The sequence below is a fragment of the Cyprinus carpio genome, chromosome B9 (assembly GCF_018340385.1).
Source record: "Cyprinus carpio isolate SPL01 chromosome B9, ASM1834038v1, whole genome shotgun sequence".
Classification (NCBI taxonomy): Eukaryota; Metazoa; Chordata; class Actinopteri; order Cypriniformes; family Cyprinidae; genus Cyprinus; species Cyprinus carpio.
The window spans coordinates 6,082,698-6,106,262 of record NC_056605.1 but is presented as its reverse complement, the minus strand read 5'-3'; the positions used below and the strand labels follow the sequence as shown (position 1 = coordinate 6,106,262).

Here is a 23,565-nt window from a genome sequence, read left to right as displayed (position 1 = left end):
ACTTTTTTGTGATAAATCATGCAGTGCAAACAAAAATTTGTATTAAAAGCAAACAGTGTCAATAATTTTGTGTTCATGTTGACTTTAAGTGATAAGAACATAAACAACAACAGCTAGAATTTTCTCTTCAACTGGTGTGTGAAACAAAACAAAAGGCTCAAACAAAACCTGTCTGATGGTCGAGCACTTGTCAGTTCTATGATGTAAAAGTAAAGGCACATGGATCACAAGCAACTGAAACTAAATCATGAATTCTTGAAGTAAATGAGTGACAAAAACCAAACACCGAATGAGGCGTAAAAGTAAAAAATGATGGCAAACTAAGAGAGGAGCAGAATAAGTAACATTTAGAAGTTACTTACACTATCGGTCTACTAGAGGATGGGACCTGGGTTATAACAGAGCTAGATGTTGGAGATGGGAGAGCTTGCTGAATAACAACACCAGTCTCATTGCTGGCCAGTAGTACATTGGGGACTTGGAGGGAGGCTGGACGGACTATAGTGGATGGAGGCAGAGAGGTCGGCTGCAAAGAAACCTCCTGAAAACACCACACGAGAGCCAAGCTGCATCAAGCGCTCACACAAAACTACACTGTCCATTATACTGTTTCTGACAGTGTCTGTAGCTTTTACATCACAGGGAGCACATACATTATTCATCTAAGAATTAAAAGACTGCAATTTGTAGTGATCTACAGTTGATGGATGCATCAAAAAATTACTTCACTGTAATGAGAAGTTTAGGAGCAGGTTTTGTTTGAATGCTTTGAAAGTTTAGTCTCTTATGCTTTCCATGGCTGCATTTATTTGATAAATATTATTACAGTTTAAAATAATTTTCTACTTTAATATTTTAAAATGTCATTTATTTCTGTGATTTCGAAGCTGTATTTTCAGCTTCATTACTCCAGTCTTCAGTGTCACATGATCCTTCAGAAAGCATTCTGATATGATGATCTGATGCTCAAAAAACATTTCTGATTATTATCATCAATGTTAAAACTTTTGTGGAAACTGTGATACATTTTTTCAGAATTTTTATTTGATAAACAGAAAGTTCAACAGAACATTGTTTATTTTTAATACAATTGTATCAATTTACTGATCAAAAGTTACCATTTATGTATCAATTTATTTATTTTATTTAAAAAAAAAAAAACCTAACTGACCCCAAACTTTTGAACAGTAGGGTAACTACCGTAATTAAGAAATATGTATATTTTCAGCATTTTGTGAGTTCACATTAGAGACAATGATTAATAAAATCATGCTTCTAGAGATCACAGAGCGCTCAAAGTGAATGTTTATTTATTAAAATTGTTACAGCTTCAATCTTAAAGTCAGAATCTGTGTATTTGCTGACTCAGGAAGGAAGTATCATCTTTCTCACACACTCTGGCCAACAAAGAGGTTTCTTCATTGAGCTACAGGAAGGAGGGATTTCTTTTTTGTTGTTGTATCTCTATGAAGAAATGCATTTTCATCTAAAAGCCAGTAGCTCTGGGAAAAGCTACATTAAGCAGCAAACACATTTCACTTGAGGAATGAGGGGAGAAGGCAGTCACACAAACCTGGACTGCTAAAGCATAGGCTATAGGTAGGAAAGACCCACAAACTACGAATTACCGACAAGACAGTTCTGCACAATATGAGCCTAGGATCCTCGAGGTGGACCTTCTCTAACTTTGCTCTACTACAAGCTCCTTTGCATGAAATATTCTTACTAAACACCTTCAAGTAACTACCACACATAGAGGATCTTAAAAAGTCCTACCTATTACTGCAGCTCTCTGTACAGCAGAGTCCTGAATCTCACCTTGTCGTCAGTGGTTGTTGACTCAGGGTGGGGAAGGGGGCTGTCTCGGTGGGACTCAATGGATGTGTGCTCCTCTATTTTGTTTCGAACAACAGGAGTCGCAAGGGGAGACAAGTCCAGAGGCAACTGCAATAACAACATGTCGATCAATTTTTGATTACACACACATATCAGAAAACAAAAAAGGGAGGAATGTGCTTTTATCCACTGGGATTGACAAGTATTTTAAAATGTTATGTTAAATTTTACATTTTGATGGTTATGCTGACATTTGGTGCAGAAAAAAAAATGCATTTCTAGTATATTTTACAAATAAAACAGCAAGAAGCACTTTGAATTAACTTTAGAATTAATCTGAGTTCCAAGTCGCATCAACTATCTACTGGGGTGCCTCAGGGCTCTGTTCTTGGACCATTCTATCTATTGGTTTTCTTTTTTATTTATTAGTCATTATGTAGATGCATGAACCATGCATAGTAGTATGAAACAGAAAATGAAAAAAAGCATATAACTTGATTGGATTGTCTAATTAAAAATATCACAATTTTGAAGTAGAAAGATTGACATTGTATTTTCTAGTCAAAACACACTCCAATAATCTTTGTTTGTTGAATGTACAATTTCATGCGTAATGCAAAACAGCACCAGGAACTTACTAAAAGTCTTAATATGTTTTTTTGTTATAAAAGACATTTGTGTTACAATGCCTATAACCCCCACTTTCACCTTTAATCCCCTTCAAAAGTTTTGGGCGAGTAAGATTTTTTTTTTTAAGAATTAATAATTTTATTGAGCACGCACAATAGCTTTTTGTAACATTTATAATGTTACAAATGATTTATATTTCAAATAAATGCTGTTCTTTAAAACTTTCTAATCATCAAATAATCCTGAAAAACAAATATAACATTATATCCACAAAAATATTAAGCAGCACAATTGTTTTCAACACTGATAATAATAATCATGTTTCTTGAGCAGCAAATCAGCATATTAGAATGATTTCTGGAGGATCATGTGACACTGAAGACTGGAGTAATGATGCTGAAAATACAGCTTTGATCACAGCAATAAATTACACTTTTAAACAAATTCAAATAGAAAACAGTTATTTTAAATTGTAATAATATTTCACTATATTATGCTTTGGTGAGCATAAAAAGACTCCTTTCAAAAAAAAAAAAAAAATCTTATCAACCCCAAATCTTTGAAAATTTTATAAATTGGCATCTTTACCTTCTTAATGTCATCCTCCGTGGCCTTTTTAAAGTCATGCTCAAACGGGCTGGTGAGCTCATTAAACAGCCCGACCTCCTCGCAGTTCTTCAGGAAGCGGGTCGGTGTCGGTGTCTGGTCTGCAACAGCACCCCATAAAGCCATGAACAATAATAGTTCATGTTCACTTGCTTTTATTACGAAGCGCTGACTTTTCAGACTCACCAGCGATGATGGCACTGTCATTGCGTGCTGGACCAAATCTCAGGGTCATCTCATGCTTGTGTTTATGCACCGCCAGGTGGTCTTCATTTGTGAATCGCTGTAGCAGACAGACAGTTGTTATATAGATGCATGAACCATACATAGTAGTATGAAACAGAAAACGAAAAAGAAAAAAAAAAAACCTTTTATAAAATGCATTTCTAGTATATTTTACAAATAAAACAGCAAGGAGCACTTTGAATTAACTTTTGAATTAATCTGAGTTCCAAGTCGCATCATCTAACTACTGGGGTGCCTCAGGGCTCTGTTCTTGGACCATTCTATCTATTGGTTTTCTTTTTTATTTATTAGTCATTATGTAGATGCATGAACCATGCATAGTAGTATGAAACAGAAAATGAAAAAAAGCATATAACTTGATTGGAGTGTCTGTTTAAATATATGTCAGTGCTTCAAGTGTGTAACAGTGATCACATGCCTGTCCGCAGCCAGGAGCAGTGCAGAGGAACGGTTTATCATCACTCATATTCACAGCTTCAGTCTGCCACCTGATAACACGACAAAAGTCAAACTTGCAATTTGTCATCAATAATATAATAATTTAAAGCCACACCTAAGAACAAAAATGTGTGATTTATATATCAATCAGCATTATTCAAAATCCATAATAATGTGCAATAGTAAGTATTATTCTGTGCTACTATTACTAAGAGCTTAATGATTTGTGTTGTGTCAGACAAAGCTTTCAAAGCAGGTTTGCCAGGACATAATAAATATGTATTTTATAAGATTAAAACCAGAATAACAGGGATTATGCATCACTATCTGTATAATATGAATGTAAACACTTTATATTGGCCTCTGTGTGTTCATTAAACCTCTCAGTAACTCGCATACAGTAATGAAATGTGCTGTAATGATCAGGCTGATGCTCATTGATAATAACAGCACAACCTATTGTCACTTTCTGCTTTAAATCCCTCTGAATAACACTGTATCTCTATTTTCCACAGAGCCAAACTCAAAGCGATTGCGTTTTTAACCACAAAGCCGTGTATTTCCAGCGACACCAGCACTGTATCATCACTTAACAGGTTGTTTACATCAGTATCAGCAGGCTAATCAATGCTTAGCCTCACCTCTCATTTATTTCTATGGGACCTCGGCTAGCTGTTAGCATGCGTCGCCATATTCATAACAAAGAAACACCGACAAGCTTTCAATATGTCAAAAAAAGCATTTTATGACGTTACATAGTCAGACGATTCTGCTAGTCACCCGAAAGCTTGTGTAAAGAGGCGCGTTTGTTTATAATTACTACGCGTTGACGCGCGTACTCACCCGCAGGCTGAACCCTGAAGAGCCAAAGCCCACTTATCCCACCTCTCGCGAGAGTTGGAACTCCGCTAGACTTTTCAGTGCCGAGATTCTCGCGAGAATTAGATACTCCGCTCAACCCAGAGCCAGGCCCTTTAAACTCTAGTCTCGCGATGAATAAATGCTCTACAGACCCCTTCACACTTCAAATCTCGCGAGTGATGAGCTCTGGTTTTGACAATTTAAACTCGTTTTAATGTAATGCATAATATTTGTGCATAAGCAACATATTTTTCACTGCAGCTCTCTTCACAAGTGTAGCGTATTGTATTACACCAAGTATTATTATGTGAATAAAAATAAATAGACAACACAAAAATATGGTAAACTGTGATCTAAATTTATTTAATGCAATTTACAAAAGCAATTGAGGTTTAAATTGGCTTTCAAAGACTGCTCTAAATGTACAGTCATACTATCAGCAACAGTTTAACCCCTGAACACATCTGAATGGACCCTTACAGTCTACAGACACAACATTATCCCTGTTCTGATGCACAGAAAGTGCTATCAGGATCTGTATATCCATGGTGGCTAGTAACACTGATGGAGCTGCTGCTTCTCTAATCCAGTGGCATGAACAGGATTGAGGGATTAAATGGTTGAATAATTTTTAATTGTTACATGATTTCATTTAACAGAGTGGACTTTATATTCATACATTTTCTCTCTCAGAGACCGACAGCAGACGTTTGGGTAGCAACAGCAAAGATATGAAGTCACAGCTGTACTAAATGGGTTTACGAAGCTAGCAGATCTTCACATGGCGAAGAGGATCAAGAAAGCCACCATCAAACAGAAGAGGCCCATGGCTTCAGACAGAGCAAAACCCAGGATGGCGTAAGAGAAGAGCTGCTGCTTCAGAGACGGGTTCCTGCAAAATAACACACACAACCTTCTTACTAAACCTTGCTGACATCTGCAAAACATCTGGACAATTTATAATACTTCAGTTACTTTGAAAATTATTACTACTTTGTAAAAAACAAAGCACAAAAAATTCGGATAATACTACTTTTATATGGGGGATAAATAAATAAATGCTTTTTATTATTATTATTATTATTATTTAATTGATTGATGTAACAGCAAATTATTACATACTCTTACAAATAAATGCTGTTCTTGTGAACTTTCTGTTCATAAAAGAATCCTGGAAAAACCAAAATCAGTTTCCACAGAAATATTAAGCAGCATTATATTACTAGATATTATATTAATATTTTCAGAATTGATAATGAGAAATGTTTCTTAATCAGTATATTACAAGCATTTCTGAAGGGTCATGTGACACTGTAGACCGGAGAAATTATGCTGAAAATACAGCTTTGGTCACAGCAATAAATTACAATAAATGAGGACTCTACATTTTAAAATATTTATATTTATATTTTAAAATATTCAAACAGAAAACATCTTACATTATAATACTAATAATAATCATTGTATTACTGTTTTTACTGTATTTTGATCAAATAAGTGCAGCCTTGTTGAGCAGAAGAGATTTCTTAAAAAAAAAAAAAAAAAAAAAAAAAAGTACTAACCCTAAATGTAGGGTTTAAAAATGTAACATCAAATTAAATTAAAATTAAAACATAATCTGAAATTTCAATGTCTCTTACCTGGCATATCCGATGATAAGGCTCCCGAACACTGTTCCGATTCCAGCTCCGGATCCAGCCACTCCCACGGTGGCAGCTCCCGCTCCGATGAACTTGGCAGCGGTGTCAATGTCTCGGCTCACAGCGCTGGTCTGGAAGCTCCTGAGGGCCGACTGAGGCAGGACCTACAAGAGGAAGAGAGGACCGAGTGTTCAGCTGCCGCCCACCGTCCCTCGACAGACAGAGAGCTCAAACATCATTCTACTTCAATGACAAGAAATCACTTTTCTGACCGCGGCTAAACACCAAGATCACAAGAAGCAGAGAAGTTATTACAATTAATTCAATTACCTTAAAGAGACAGTCACACAGAAATGAAAAATGTCATCATGCCGTTACATCATTGTGTTAATCTTTGAAACACATTAATAAAAACGGAGAGGTTTATTAATAGATATTAGTGCTACGCAACAATTAATTGCATCCAAAATAAAAAAAAATTGTAAATATGTGTGTACTGTCTGTGTATTTTTATTACATATATAAAAACACACACACACACACACACACACACACACACACACACACACATACATTTAAAATTTTAAGAAAAATGTGTTATGTTTATATACTTAATATATTTATATATAATATAAATTATATTAATATATAGATATATACATACACGTGTAAATATTTTCGAAATATATTCTGTATGTGTGTGCCTTTTATTTTGGATGTGATTAATCGTTGCCCAAACTTAAAAAAAGATATGAATAGCTTTTTAATCCAAGTCATATAAAGAGATACAATCGCTGAATATGATGAACAGATTTAATTTAGTCTTAAAGTATTTAGATTCCACAATATGAGGGTGGAAAAATGATGGCAGTTCTAAACTATCCACATAACATGCTTGCAGTGAGAGCTCTATTTCAAAGAATCAAGCAGATCAAGTTACTCTTTATCTTCCGTGTTATTCTGACTCTGACGCCTTGTACATCGTCTACAAAGCATGGCCTTTAAGAGAGATACTGAAAATCAAAAGGCAGGTTTGACAGTCACCTCTGGTTTGACCTCTGGTCTGGAAAGAAAAGCAGCAGAAAACCGGCCTGGACAGGGACATGGATCCCACACGCACCTAAAACACACACACACAAACACACACACACACACACAAACACACACACACACACACACACTGCATTAATGGATTGGAGAAGAATAACCTAAACAATATTGTGGAAAATTGGTGAATGCAACCAGTGGTGAACAGTAGTTAACTGTCTTCTGAAAGGCATGTATTCTGGCAGGCCTCTTTCATTCACACACACACACACACACACACACACACACACACACACACACACACACACACACACACTCTCTCTCTCTCTCTCTCTCTCTCTCTCTCTCTCTCTCTCTCTCTCTCTCTCACTCACTCACACACACACACACACACACACACACACACACACACACACACACACACACACACACACACACACACTAGCAGACGTCACTCACCAGGGCAGGTGTGGAGACGAGTCTCGCGCAGGTGAACATGTTGACAGGTGAGTGATTCTGAGCGGCCTGGGACTTCTGTGAGACAAAATATGAGGTCAGAGATTAATTAAACGAAGAGCTGGAGAAATAGGTCTGTCGTACGCACCGAATGCGTGTGCAAACCCTATCCCAAACAAACCCGAGATCACACAGACTGAAGATGAATGTAGAGTTGTGTAAACGCAATGATTTCTATCCAACTCACCGAAAGCAGAGGTCGAAAACACCGGCTGAACTGCGCCTGCGCACAAGCGACACTGCGCGGAGACCCGGATATTGTCGTGACGTCAACGCAAGGTCAATGCTTTCGAGCTTTATTGGAAAGAGCTCAGAGATAATTCACAATGCCACAGAAGTCCAAAATCGTTTTGACTTTATCATAAATACGCCAACATAAATATAAAATATATATAATGTATTATACCACATATGTGACCCTGGAGCCAAAACCAGTTAGAAGTAGCACGGATATGTTTGTAGCAATAGCCAAAAATACATTGTATGGGTCAAAAGTATCGATTTTTATCTTTTTAGTTTCAGTTTAATTTATTTATAGCCCATTTAATAACGACAAAGTGCTGCACAGAAAAATGGAATTAAAACTAAAAATAATTTTTTAAAGCATTTTTTTTTTTGTACAAAGATCAAAAGCAGCCTTAAAGTTTTTTAAATGTTCATTTGAAATAATTGTTTTATTTTTATTTTTTATTTTTTTATCTTATCATTTTTATTTGAGGATTGTTTTTGAAATTAGAAGCATCAAAAAATATTTGAGCTACATATAAATCTGGATTGCATTAAAAAAATATATAGCCTACAGAACTTGACGGCCTCATAAAACATTAATGTAAAATCCAGAGATGCTTCTTTTATCAGAGTCCATTTCTGCCACATTAGAAGAAAAAAATCATGCTTTGGTAAATCTCAATTGTTCTATATTAATAACTATAAATGTATTATATTAATTATGACTTTAAACGTTCAAATGATGTGCTTAAAATTATAATTAAGAAACCATGACAAAAAAATGCTGACCAAAAAGCTGATAATTATAGTATAAAAAGTCGAAAAAGTGATGACAAAAAGTAAATAAGATAAAAAGTCATAATTATGACCAAAAAATCAGCTTTTTTTATGTCAGATCTGATTAAATTTTTTGTCATAATTTAGACCTTTTGTGTCCTGATTTACCAAAGCATGATTTTCTTTGCTGGAAATGAGCTTCTGTGCTTTGAGTAATACTGACCTAATTATTTAATGTATAGTCCTGTATTAAAGCTTTAGAAAATGCAAACATATAAACCATTTTAAATTTATTTAGATCTGTTCAGCAAATAAAAATCAAAACATTATTTAATCCAACCATGCAAATCTAGAGTAGAGTGTACAGTAGATTTAGAGGATGTATTTCTCTGGTTTCTCAGATGTAGGCGGTGCTGTCCCAGAGCAGCTGTCACTGAGCGGACAGATTCACACGCAGTATTTGTCTGCTTGAGGGTGATGAATGGGTTGTGTGGAGGTTCAGGTAATGAGTGCACTGAAACCAGTGCAGTCAGTCCTCCTCAGCACAGGTGAGAGACTCTCAGTCACTCCCGCTAATACAGACCGCAGACAGCTGACACACGCAACACACCACTATGATTATCATAACACTGTAATATTGTTACATTTACAAATATTGCCAGACATTATGCTATTTTATTTTCAATTAAATTTGTTAAAAAGGTTTGCTAAAAATGTGATATATTAAACAGCAGCTTTGCATTTAATTTGATCGGTTAATATAAAACTCTTAGATAATTAAATATCTAATAATCAAATTTATTTCCATTTCTAAGTCCATTCATTAAGTCCTTTTCTGCCACATTAAAAAATGTTTTGGTAAATCATAATTATGACATAAAAAAAGTTTTAAAAAGTCCCAATTATGACAAAAAATAATAAAATATGACAATAAGCTCCCATTAGTTAATGTTAATAGATTAATCTTGCGTCAGACCAAGGCTGCATCTCATTGTTAGTTTTACTTGATCTTAGTGCTGCGTTCGACACCATAGATCACGACATACTTATAGATTGATTACAAAACTATAAAGGTATTCAAGGGCAGGCTTTAAGATGCTTTAGATCCTAACTGTCCAATCGCAAAACACTTTGTTTATTTAAATGGGGAGTCATCTCATTTATCACCAGTAAAATATGGAGTGCCACAAGGATCTGTCCTAGGTCCTCTGCTATTTTCAATATACATGTTGCCCATTGGTAATATTATTAGGAAATGCGGGATTTGTTTCCACTGTTATGCTGATGATACTCAATTATATGTCTAAATTTTTAATAAATGCAGTTCTTTTTAACCTTTTATTCATCAAATATATTAGACAGCAGAACTGTTTCCAACACTCATAATAAATCAGAATATTAGAATGATTTCTAAATGATCATGTGATAGACTGGATGTTACATGTGACACTGAAGACTGGAGTAATGATGCTGAAAATTCAGCTTTGCATCACAGGAATAATTATTTTTTTAAAGTATATTCAAATAGAAAACTATTATTTTAAGTTGTAATAATATTTCACAATATTACTGTTTTTTCTGTATTTTTGATCAAATAAATGCAGGCTTGATGAGCAGAAGAAACTTCTTTCAAAAACATTAAAAATAGTAATGTTTCCAAACTTTTGGTCTGTACTGTATATCTGATCAAATGCACATTATTATTTTTTAGCTTGGGTTAAACAAATTAATTTTACTTGGCTGGAACAGCAGCTACGCTAATTATGTCTCTATTTGTTGCTCTGTTTCTCTAGGATTTCCACAAGCTCCAGTCTGGATCCAGAACACCTGAGAAGAGATGATGCCAACCCCTTAGAGGACCTCAGATGATGCTAAACCAGAGACAACATACAGAGCTACCACATTTTGCTATATTGGAAGTTTTTTTTTGATTTTGCATAGATTGCTGTTAATAGTGTTAATCGTCTGTTTGATTACGTCTTTTATCTTGATTTTTCTGAACATTTCTGGCCGTATACACACATAAACTGACAGTCACCATTGATAAGCTATTACTAATATATGTAGAAACTTAAGTTCTGTAAAGTTGCTTTGGCAATGATTTGTATTGTGAAATAGTACTCATACAAATAAACTTGAATTGACGACTTGAATTTACAATAAGCTATACTTTGTTATTGGTATCTTTTATTTTTACTTTTTGTTAACAAAAGTTAATAATGATAGCAATTCATTAGATCCTGTTAGCGTCAAATCCAGAATATTTATTTTAATAGTAAATGCTTGGACATTGATATTATTAACTTACATTAATAAATGCTTTTAGAATATTTTTTCATTGTAATTCAGGTTAATTAATACAGCTAACCAGCATTAACTAATGGAACCTTATTGTAAAGTGCATTATAGGGTTTATAAACAGTGTTTTTGTATATGCTATAGGGTTAAAAGCACAAAAAAAAAAAAAAAATCTGAACATGTGTTATCTGATGTTCAAAACATGCTAGCAAATGACAGCATTCAAATAGCACTATTTCAATTTGTTCTGTAAATGGGATGCTTGTCCAGAAAATGGTTCCCATTCCAGTGTCCCCCTTACCCAGCAGAGGGGGTCAGTGCGCACTCCGCACTGGACCACCATACACTCACATTATTTCGGTAGCACACAGTCTGTGCTATATATATAAACAAAATTTTAAACAATTAAAACAATTTTAAAAATTCAAAAATGAAAATACATGCAAACATGTTAACATTAAAAAAGGGATAATTGTGAGAATAACATACCTTTATGCTTAAGTTTATGGTATACTGTTTTTCACACATAGACATTGGCTTTCATGTGTATGTGTCCTATTTTTATTGTTTCATGTATGTAACATTAGTATTTCGTAAAATTGTAGTTTTTTTTTTTCATATAAACATGTTTAGACTAGGGAATACAGCCAAAATGAGCAGAAAGTGCTTTTTCTGAGGACGACTATAAGACAGATTATTCACCAGGGGAAACATATCTATGGGGATGTTTAAATTGTCAGACTTGCAGTTAGTCCTCTCTCTTTCAATGTCAGTACGGTCAGGTTTATCCTCTGTTTACCCTCTTGATCACTTTCTCTAGTCTATATTCAAGTCTTTATGGTCCTCTCAGCACTCCTGCACCGTCATTCTCATGCATCGACTGTCTGCTTTTTTTCTTTACTACACCCATCCCTCCCCCTCAGCGGAGGTAGAACAATCTTGAGAGGGTGTATTTGCATGCGGCCCTCATCAGACAGCACCACACTCTCCAATCACCTACACGGCGGCTGAAAAAGGCATTGACCCCCATTAACCTTTAATGAATTTCAATCTTGTGCCAGCAGCACATCCTGTCAGAGGAGTGGGCACCTATGGAGCTGGAGCTGTGTGTGTGTGTGTTTGCAGTTGTTAGAGAGGAAACAGCCTCGTGCAGGCCTCTGGTCAACACCTTGACAAGCTGTGAGAGGCCGTTTAGCACGCTGACAAGCACCGGCAACAGAGAGAACACACACACACACCACCACACCCACACACACACACACACATTCATAATGTAAGTGTGTGTGCTTACATCAATACATAAAGACAGGGCCCTGCACATGCAGATAGCCCTATCATAAAGCTCCTGCTTCACACACACATTCAGGAAAAGATTCACGAGGAGGCATTTTAATACTGCAAAGCCAACACACAACTCAACTACTTGACCAACACACATGCCATATTATACCACTGTACATATCCATATATGATTTTCATTATATTTATCATCACAGGACATACCTCTTAAGTTTATACTTTTAGAATTAAATATATTTCGATGTATATAAATAAGTTTTGGGGTTGGTAAGACATTTTATTTTCTCTTTTTTGGACAGAAGTCTCACATGCTCACCATAATTTGCTCAAAACTGCAATAATAAAACAAATAAAATGTGAATTATATTATAATTTAAAATGACTGTTTTTCTATTTAAATATTGTAAAACTGTAATTTATGTGCTGTGATCAAAGCTGTATTTTTCAGCATCATTCACTCCAGTCTTCAGTGTCACCATGATCTTCAGAAGAAATCATTCTAATATGATGATTTGCTGCTCAAGAAACATTTCTGATTATTATCAATGTTTAATATTTTTGTGGAGACCATGATTTATTTATTTATTTTATTTTTTCCCAGGATTCTTTGATGAATAGAAAGTTCAATAGAACAGCATTTATTTGAAACTAAAAATATCTATTAAACAAGAATAAAAAACCATCAATCACATTTTCATCAATTTAATGCATCTTTGCTGAATAAAAGTAAAAAAAAAAAAAAAAAAAAAAAAAACAAAAACTTACTGTGGCTCCATTTGAAAAATATTAAATATGTATTATACATTATAGGTGTGTATGGATATATAATATTCTTATGTGTATAAATTATTTCAGATTATTACCTAAATCTGGCATACCCCCCCCCCCCCCCCCCCCTAGGAGAATCATATTAAAATTCATTTATTTTAAATGTGAAGAAATATATTTAAGAAAAGAATTAATTGTTTTCTTTTAGTGGAAGGATGTCGGTTAGTATGGTTAGTCTTTATAATGTAAAACAGCATAAGGCTGTGATGAAAAGTGTTGTGATGTTGTGGTCCTGGTAAACCCTACATTATGGAGACAAAATGCCCTTATTCTTGTCCTTGTGGGGACATTTTTTTGGTCCCCATGAGGAAACAAGCTTATAAATCATACAAATGTATGTAGTTTTTTGAAAATCTAAAAATGTAGAGAGGTTTGTATGAGGGGTAGGTTTAGGTATAGGGCTGGTGTAGGGCGATATAAAATATCATTTGAACACTATAAAAACATTATTTCTATGGAGAGTTCCCATAAAACACAGAAACCCAAAAGTGTGTGTGTGTGTGTGTGTTGTTTGTGTGTTGTGTGTGTGGGTGTGTGTGTTGTATGTTTGTAGTGTTGGTTGTGTTTAGTGTGTTGTGTGTGTGAGTGTCGTGAGTGTGTTGTGTGTGTTTGTGTGTTGTATTGTGTGTTTGTTTTTGTTTGTGTTTTGTATGTGTGTGTGTGTGTGTTTTTTGGTGTTTTTGTATGTGTGTTTTTTGTTTGTTTTTGTGTGTGTGTGTGTTTTGTTTGTGGTTTGTATGTGTTGTGTTTGTGTTTTTTTGTTGTTTTAGTATGTGGTGGTGTTTTTGTTTGTGTTTGTGTGGTTGTGTGTGTTTGTTTGTGTGTTTGTATGTGTGTGTGTGTGTGTGTTTTTTGTGTTTGTATGTGTGTGTGTTTTGTTTGTGTTTGTATGTGTGTTGTGTGTGTGTGTTTTTTGTGTTTGTAATGTGTGTGTTTTTGTTTTGTGTTTGTGTGTGTTTTGTTGTTTTGTTTTTGTTTTGAGTGTGTGTGTTGTGTGTGTTTGTTTGTAGTGTGTTGTGTGTGTGTGTGTGTGTGTGTTGTTTGAGTGTGTGTTTGTGTTTGTTGTGTGTGTGTGGTCTGTGTGTGTGTTTTTGTTTGTGTGTGTGTGTGGTGTGTGTGTGTTTGTTTTGATTGTGGTGTGCGTGTGTTGTGTGTGTTTGGTTGTTTCTTGTGTGTGTGTGTTTGTTTGAGTGTATGTGTGTGTGTGTGTGTGTGTGTTTTGTTTGTGTTGTGTGTGTGTTGTGTGTGTGTTTGTCTCCGGTGTGGTGTGGTGTGTGTGTGTGTGTGTGTGCGCGCGCGGACGCGCTTGTTGTGTGGTTTTGTTTGAGTGTGTGTGTGTGTTTGTCGTGTGTGTGGTGTGGTGTTTGTGTTTGGTGGTGTGCGACGTGTGTGCGTGCGTGTGTGTGTGCGTGCGTGCGTGTGTGTGCGTGCATGCCTCCGTGCGTGTGTGTGGTGCTGTGCGTGCGTGTGTGTGCGTGCGTGCGTGCGTGGCGTGCGTGCGTGCGTGTGTGTGTGTTGTGTGTGTGTGTGTGTGTGTGTGTCCAGCAGTGGCCCAGCCGCCGCTCTTCTCTCATGCCTGTGTGGTCTTAGTGGGCACATGATTGGCTCCTGTTGGAAGGGATTCAGAGATCTAAAGGTCGTTAGTATTTTCTACAGATTGATTTTCTGAGCTGATCTATAACAGCACTGATCTGTGTCTGCCACAGTCAGGAGAAACGCTGAGAGCAACACAATAATCCATTCCTCTCTTCTTCTCGCTGTCTTTCTCCTTAATGAACAGTATTACCCGATATAAAAACAATATAGTTTAAACAATACAATTTTTTTTTTTCTGCAATGAAAAACAAACAATGTGAACTGTCTGTATGTGTGAGAGGAAAATTAACTCACAGCTGTAACATGACAAAGTTGTTGATTTGACTGCTTGTATTACTTTTTACTTACTGACAAGTTGGAGGGAATTTCCTAATTATGTTAAGCATTATGACTCTGTTATTATTGTCATCTCATTGCACAAAAAAAAAGAAAAAAAGAAAAAAGAGTGTTACCATCTATCATGCAACCAAAAATTTTGAGATGATTTTCAGGAGTCTAATTTGCTGTATTCTCACTTGATTTCAAACTGACCCACAAAATAAATTGTATGCATCCCTATATCTGTCAAATTTACTAAGCAACCCAAACCCAGTAAAAAAAATGCTGCAATAAACACAACCACACAAACACACACACACACACAACAACACACACACACACACACACACACACACACACACACACACACACACAACACACACACACACACACACACACCACACACACACAGAGAGAGAGAGAGCGAGAGTGAGAGAGAGAGCGAGCGAGAGAGAGACAGGAGAGCAGCCCAATAGCTCTTTATCCACTAAATATAATGTCATATACAGTTTGCGTTATTAATAACTCTAGTGTTTTATTTACATTTAAAGTTATACAGTATTGTACTACATTGCAGCTTCATTATCACAAATGTGTAATTACAAATATTTTGAAATACAAGTTTCAATAGAAATGACACTGAAGAACATTTTAGTTTACTACAAATTCTTGTCAGTAGCAGCACTTTACCATATTTCAAAGACAAGCAGAAATAACAAAAATGACATAAAGATGCACTTAATTAAGTGGATCAAAAAGCACTCTAATGTTCAACCAATTGCATCACCACACAGCATTCATTCCTGTTTTTGTCTAATGTGATGCTATCATACATCATTGTAATCTTGCTGAAATTCCCCCCAGTGACCCCTACTCTTCATAAGATCTTCACACCTCTGAGTAACCACAGAGAGACTGCAACTAGGAGAGAGAGACCGTGTGTGTTTTTCTCTTGTAGACGTGAAAGATTCCCCCAGGAGCGATGAAATGGTGTTTTTGACTGGAAACTAGAAATACTCAGGCATACTAATACGAATATCACAGAGTGAAATCATCAAGCCAATCGATGCACTGAATTCATTAAGCTTGAGGTGAAAAGAGAAAAATGACCTGGAGAGGCAGAGAGTGTTATTCAGTGTGTGTGTGTGTTTTCTCTATGAAGTGTTATTGAAATCAAATAGGCTGCAGGGTGAGGAGAAAAAAAAATAACTATCAGAAATACATGCTGTTATCCACATTCTCTTTTTTTCTGAGATATTCTGCTCAACACAGAATAAATTGTTCACCCGAAAATGAAAATTCTGTCATTATTTACTCATCCTCATGTTACGTCCCTTGCGAAAAAGAAGTACACTTCAGTATATTTTTTAAAAAGAACACTCACATAGATAAATATACCTTTAAAGAATATACTTAAGAGCAAAATAAATGTGTTTGCAGACACTTCGTTGCATGTTAACTGCAATGAAATAAAAATGTATTATATTTTAGATTTATATTAAAAATGCAATTAGCTGAAATTAGAGTGTTTTTGAACCACTTAAGTAGGGACTTCTATATAAGTAGCTTCATGTACTTCTATTGTCTTGAAATATGGCTAAATTATATTGATGAATGTACTGACAAGCATTTATGATCAACTCAAACATACCTTAATGTCATTTCTATTGAAAGCTGTACATCATGCATTTATATATAGATTTTTTTGTTTAAAAATATTGTTTCACTGAATGACATTTTAGTGGGTTTCTTCTGTAAATTATGGTAAAAAAAATTATATTATATTATTGTTTTTTTTGTTTTTTTTTTTTTTTATTGCTCAGAAAAACAAAATTTCAACAGGATACATTCTAATGTAAAGGGAAAAAAAAGATTACAAAGTGGAACTTTTTTTAAAAGTGTTAACAGTCAAGAAAGTATCTCACTTTAAAAACTACACTTAAGTGACCTTTCATTTTATTAATATTATATTATCTGCAAGTACATTTTTTTTTAAATATACTTTTAAGATTTAAAATACACTACAAATGCACATTGAATATTAATTAAGCACACTTTCTTTTTCACAAGGTGCATGAAAAAAATTTTGGAGCTTGACAACCTCACAGCATGGACATTCTGCTTCATTTGTGTTGCATGAAAAAAAAATCTTTATGGGTTTGGTAACAACATGAAGCTGAGTAAATGAATTATGTTGAAGTGAAACTCGTCTGGGTGGGAGTGAGGCTGACAGGGGAGCCGAGCGATGATTGGTTTACAGATGTGCACTTCCCTTCTGCTCTCCAAGGTGAGCTGGATTTATGACGACGGAGTTTAATGGCAGAGTTCTGTGCTGTTTAATCTCAGCCACTGCAAGGCTGATTTAGAAAAAACCCAGATAATGGAAGACACATGGACCTCTCTCTGCTTCTCCCCGAATGGCGTACGATCGCATTAAACACTCAAACGCATGAAGATGGCTCTTTTGAAGACATCTGGAAGGGAGTCAGACACGAAAACACATATGTGTTTAAAATCCACATACATGTCGTAATTGTGATTTCCCAACACTTAAGCGGCGGCTTCTTCAAAGAAGGCGATTCATGCGGACTCGCTTTGCGCTGAACCCTGGGTAGCGAGACCAGGTGTCAAACATGTCAGTCACAGTAATAACCTGTTCGAGCTTCTCTGATTTTTTATGTGTGACTGACCTCTAATGTCAGAGAGAGAGACAGAGAGACAGCCCGAGGGTGTGTGTGTTGGGTGAAGCCCTGTGCTGCAGAATGTCAAGCAGCAGATGCCAAACTCAGCAGTTCCGGAATGCTCAATTAGTCGCTTTTATAGGCCCCATTAATAAGCATTAATTTTCTCTCCCCAGATATTTTAACACAGCCAGTCTGCTCAGGGCCGTTTGGCAGAAACACTGGGCTCTCACAGACGCACTCTAAATCCACCAATACCTCCAATAGTTCAAAGGCCACCATAATACTGCATCTCGTCTGTGGAAATGAAGAACGTCATAGAGCTGTTAAGAAAAAAACAAAAACAAAAAAAAACATTGGCTTCTTCTAAAGTTGTGCAGGGAGGTGGTCTCATGATTATGAAAATGCAAACATTGATTTGATCCCAAGTGGTGGTGAACTGTGAACAAGAGAGAAACATTTGCTGTTTTACAGACCAAGAGAAGCTTGACTTTACGAGACTTCAGAATGGAAGTAACTTTTACTGTACAAGTTTTTTACTGTACTTACCATTGCTATTTGTCCATATTGCACAATGCGACCCCAGTAATATCACGGCTAGTTTATACTTTTTTTTTCTTTTTATGTCATACCATATGATATGGACACTACGATTTCAAATGTCTGGGGTTGAAATAATTTTCTAAAGAAGCCTCATATGCTCTCCAAGGTTGCATTTAGTCATCAAAATACAGTAAAAAACCATAATATTATGGATATATAATTATAATTTTAAATATCACAACTATTTTCTATTTAAATATGTTGTAAACTGTATTTTATAAATGTATGAATAATAAAATAAAATAAAATAAAATAATAATAGGATGTTTTAAGTCATGAGTTTTGATTTTGATGAGTTGATTTTCCTGGGGAAAAAAAGCAAAAGAAGTGAAAAAAACAAAACAAAACAAAACAAAAATTTTGGTACAACACTACCAGAAATAGACTAAGTATAAACCTGTAAAACCATATCAGTTTACTTCAGTCTTGGTAGCACTTGTCACCTTTGTCTTGTCACCTTCTTCACCTTTACATGTATGCATATATATTGTGGTGTGTTTTGTGTGTGTGTGGTGTGTGTGTGTGGTGTGAGTGGTGTGTGTGTGTGTGTGTGTGTGGGTGTATGTGTGGTGTGTGTGTGGCGCGTGTTATACATTGATTGGCTCTTTCCACTGAAAGGCGGGTGCTTCTATTCCTAGAGCTGCCAGATCTGTGTTCACGACCTGCACCTGGATTAACTTTTCTTTCTTAGAAATCGGTGGGCAATCACTGTGGAAATATGTCCCGATTTGGCCCCATTGGCCTCTTACATCACATCTGATTGCGTCTAGTTTTATAGGCTCTGTCTGTTCTGGCTGTGTTTAAACCCAACTCCCCTCACATTAATGCAAAACAGGAATGGAGATACGGGTGGTCCAGAAAACATCAGTTCAGCGTCACCTCTTTTAATCTGTCAGAACCTGCAGCGGCTGTGACCTCTGTGACCTCTGAGCGTGAACACTTTGTTGTTGATGGCAGGAAGGCTCACCTGCGATCGGCCACCAGCCTCGAAATCCCTGGCTCTGTGATCCACTAGCCGGTCTGAACACATGAGGTGTGCTCATACTAATTCCAAACAAATGTGGCTGTTCTGGAGTTTGTCAAAGTCACTTTGCAGGCCTTTCATGAGCTCAGGTGAGTGCCCTGTAAAGGCTTTTATTTCAAGCTTCGGGACAGATTTATGTAACAAGCAATTAGAAGCAAAGAAGGTCAGAAACTGCTGGGAGACCTACATGTATAAACTGTGGAAAAAGGAAAGATCTTATTGGTCAAAAGCCAAAAAACGTGAAAACTGCAGAAAAGTACTTCATTAATATACTCTTGTGAAAAAAGTGCACTTAATTGTATTAAATCTGCACTTTAAATCGTGAAAGCATATTTTTAAAAATGTTACTTGCAGAAAATATAATATTATTGAAATAAAAAGTCACTTTTACAATTATGTTTTAAGCATCTTTTGTCATTCTTTAAAGAAGTACACTTATTTTGATGTATTAACTAACAGTACTAAAGCACATGTAAAGTATTGATTATAATTTTTAACTGTAGTTAACTGTTAGTAATATCAATAATATTACATTTTAAGTTAATGTTCCGAATGTATTAAATTGAAAACTTCATCATCACAAATGTGCAATTACAAATAATGTATATTTAAACACATGACATACATTAAGATATATACTTGTAGCTTACCATAAACTATTGTCCAGTTTATTCTACAGTTTTTTTGCAGAGACAACATAATCATGAAATTACACATACAGGTGTAAGTCCTATTTAAAGGGACAGTTCACCCCCAAAATTATTATTTTTAAAATATATTTTAAAAGAATATACTAAGAACAAATATACTCTCTCTCTCTCTAAAGATTATATATATGTAATTTTAATATATAGTTTTTATACAGTTTTGCTGGTAGCCACTGACTTTCTTTTTTTCTTTCTCTCCATCTTCAGCCATTGGCTAATTGTTTGGATACCAATGCATGTTTTGGAACAACTTGACAGTGGAGTAAATTATGACATTTTTTTTTTTAACTGTCCCTTTAAGTGGGTCAAAAAGACACTCTTAAGATCAACTGCATTTAATATGAATGTAAAACATAAAACATTTCCATTTAATTGTAAATCATCATATTCAAAAAATATTATATTCAGTTCAACTTAAGTATATGTCATTATAATATAAAGATAAGTAATATTCTCTTAAATATATAATTTCCATAATAAGTACTCTACTCTAAAGTATGCTGAAAGTCTACTTTTTTTCACAAGGGTATGCATAAATACACCAAGCACATTGATTTTCCACCGTCTTCTGCACCGTTTAAAATGGAAAACAGCACGGTGCAACTTTCTAAATGAGATTTTCTACGCAATAATAATGAATAAAATGAAAGCAATCTCACAGTCTGAAAGAGGTGATTTTTTACAATAATCGCCTGTATTAGGACTAATGTCTGTATTTGGCGGGAAGTGGAGTTTAATTAATCAGGTGGTAAATAAGAAGCGTCCACTCCAGCGAAAAAAATTAAACCCCAATCAAAGTCCATTTCTAGCATCATAATTCCTGATCGTCAGCAAGACCTTTCCGCACGTAGCATTTAGCCTGGTAACAAATCTCAGATTTTATTGACTGTCTCAATTTGTTGCCTTTCATATTTCATATTTACGGCTCGCCCCGACACAATCCTGTTTTTTAAATAGGTAACCGTGCCATTTCTGATGCGTAGCATAATTTATTAGACGTGGAGGTATGAGAGTGCTGGTCTGAGTCTAATTGATGGCAGGCGAGTCTGCGGCTGTGTGAAAATCACCTCCTCCTCCCTCCTCCTCCTGCCTCACCTGTATATCTTATCTGCATTAAAAGCCCACACAAACCTGGGCCGCACTGGCTCCCCTGCCCAAACTCGCATGAGGTCGAAACAGACCCCTTAATCCAGGTTTAATTTTCTGAAACAAAAAAATCAAGGATGTAATTAGCTTCCTATAAAAGTGGCGGTCAGATTGGCTCAGTATTTTTAGAGTGGGGAGCCGCACTATAGACATGCTTTATGTTGGCCGAGAGGGCTGTAAGTTATGGCGTGTCAGGATTCTATGCATTCTAATTGAATGGAGACTGCTTAATGGCTGTGGAAATTCAGCTGCCTGATGCTCTGCTCCCCGGAGAGCCGTTTCGTCCGCTAACACTCCACGCCACTATTAAACCTCAAAATGATTTCACAGAAAAACAATAATAAAAACAGGATTGTGCTATTCGGGCAACAGCAAATTCAACGCTGAGTTAACACCGATGAGAAAAGCCAGAGAAATGTCCAGACTGACAGTAATGCTAGTGCTTAGCCTAGCTTAGCAGCCTCAGTGACGCAGGAATACAATCAGCAGCACAATGAGGCTGATTCATAAGCCACGATTCACACAATTCTTAACACAATAAAGTTGTTATGAACAAAGGAATAGCTTGTTCAATGTTCTGCATATACACAAATCATATACATGTACAAAAAACTATACCTGAGTATATTATAAGGTACCATATCAATATGGAAATACTTTAGTACTTTTGTGGGCCTATATATCAAAGAATCATCATTACCTTCTGAAACCATAATTTACCACGGTTCCCACCACAGTACTTTTTGTAAGTGGGGTATGTAAAAAGAGGATTTGGGCAAGGCCTAAATGTATATGAACACTTGTTTTCAAGTTGTAAATATTGCATCACCAGACTTACCCATACTCAATATGTGCATATATTCAATTTGCATATGAAATATATTCCTATGCATGCAGTAAAAACATATGTGAAACCTATTGGAAATTGGAACAATTTCATATATTGATTTATATTGAATTTCTTATATTGACTTCTTGCCACAATTTTTTATACATACAGTATATGTCATCTATCTATCTATCTATCTATCTATCTATCTATCTATCTATAGTCCATTTTTAGGGATTAAAATGAAAAATGTAAGATTTAAATTTAGTCAAATAATCATTTAAAAAAACACGATTTTTTAACGATATGAAAAGATGAATCCGTTTTAAATAAATTCTGTGAATGTTACTGTTTGTTCTTAAAGCATAACTTATTGAGTTATGCTGTCCAGCTTCCTGATTATAGTTTTATATTTTGATTCTACAGTTTCTTGACTTAAACCCTTCCACTGCTTCAGTGACTTCACGCTGCAGAGATGGTTTTTACCATAACCTAATTTTCAGTTTAAATGTCATGCCGGCACTGCTGTCCTTTAAAAGGATATACTTTGTCAAGCATAAATACATTCTCATTTTCAAATGGAATTTATTCCTTAAATTTGCATTCACCCTTATTAAACTTGTACACGTGTCTGTGTATTTTGTGCATGTGCACCAGAGTGAGTCAGTGTGTGTGTGTGTGTGTGTGTGTGGAGGCACCACGCTGAGAATGAAGCAGATGGCAGCATACAGCTCTCATGTGACTACAAAACTGTTTTCCATTGATACCTCTAAGGGGGGAATCGAGGGGTTTCTTCTCTCGTTCACTGTAAATCTCTTCTGTACAGCCAGCGGTTTCACACTGTTTGGTTTTATTTCAGACGGACAGCTGTAGTGAAAAGAGAGAGAGAGAGAGCATTTATGACACAGTTTTCTCTTCTCCGCCATCTTCTGTCAGGCGTCAGCGGCTGTGATGAGCAAAGCCAACATGCTCTAATTCCTGTAGATAGAATGACATTTTTTCAATTTGGACTCAGACACTGCCTCCATGATGAACGGCTGAGCGCCTCATTTCCTTAAACCATTTCTTCTTAACCTCTCCTGACAGTTTGGATATTGCCTACCTGGTAATTTGCTCGACAATAATTGTTCGGGAGAGATTTCCCTCTACCTTTAACTGGCATCCTCACCTCCCTCTGTAGGTGACAAAATGCAATTACAGAACTGCGGATCCCCGGCGTGACCGGCCAAGCAGTGGCGCCGAAGAGTCCCGCTGCCATTAATGGAAGGCCCGCATCTCGCAGACACGATTCCCCACAAATAAAACTTTAATTAAAAGATCTGACGGCATTTTATTGATTAATGGTGATTAAAGCGTACAGCTGGAGTTTTTCGTAGATGGAGGTTTCGCCCCCCCTCGGATTCGCCTAATT

General features: G+C 35.9%; 1 protein-coding gene and 1 pseudogene across 1 annotated transcript; both read right to left on the bottom strand.

The window, feature by feature from the left end:
• Positions 1-358: 358 nt before the first annotated feature.
• On the bottom strand, positions 359-4,580 carry LOC109081508 (cyclic AMP-dependent transcription factor ATF-2-like). Its single transcript, XM_042730742.1, has 6 exons — positions 4,398-4,580; positions 3,737-3,806; positions 3,259-3,355; positions 3,055-3,173; positions 1,819-1,944; positions 359-541 (listed from the first exon to the last, which is right to left on the bottom strand). The coding sequence occupies exons 1-6, from the start codon at positions 4,436-4,438 to the stop codon at positions 359-361; spliced, it is 636 nt and encodes a 211-aa protein (XP_042586676.1). The 5' UTR covers positions 4,439-4,580.
• A 374-nt stretch (positions 4,581-4,954) lies between these two features.
• Positions 4,955-8,148, bottom strand: LOC122138431 (annotated as a pseudogene).
• Between the last annotated feature and the right edge of the window lie 15,417 nt (positions 8,149-23,565).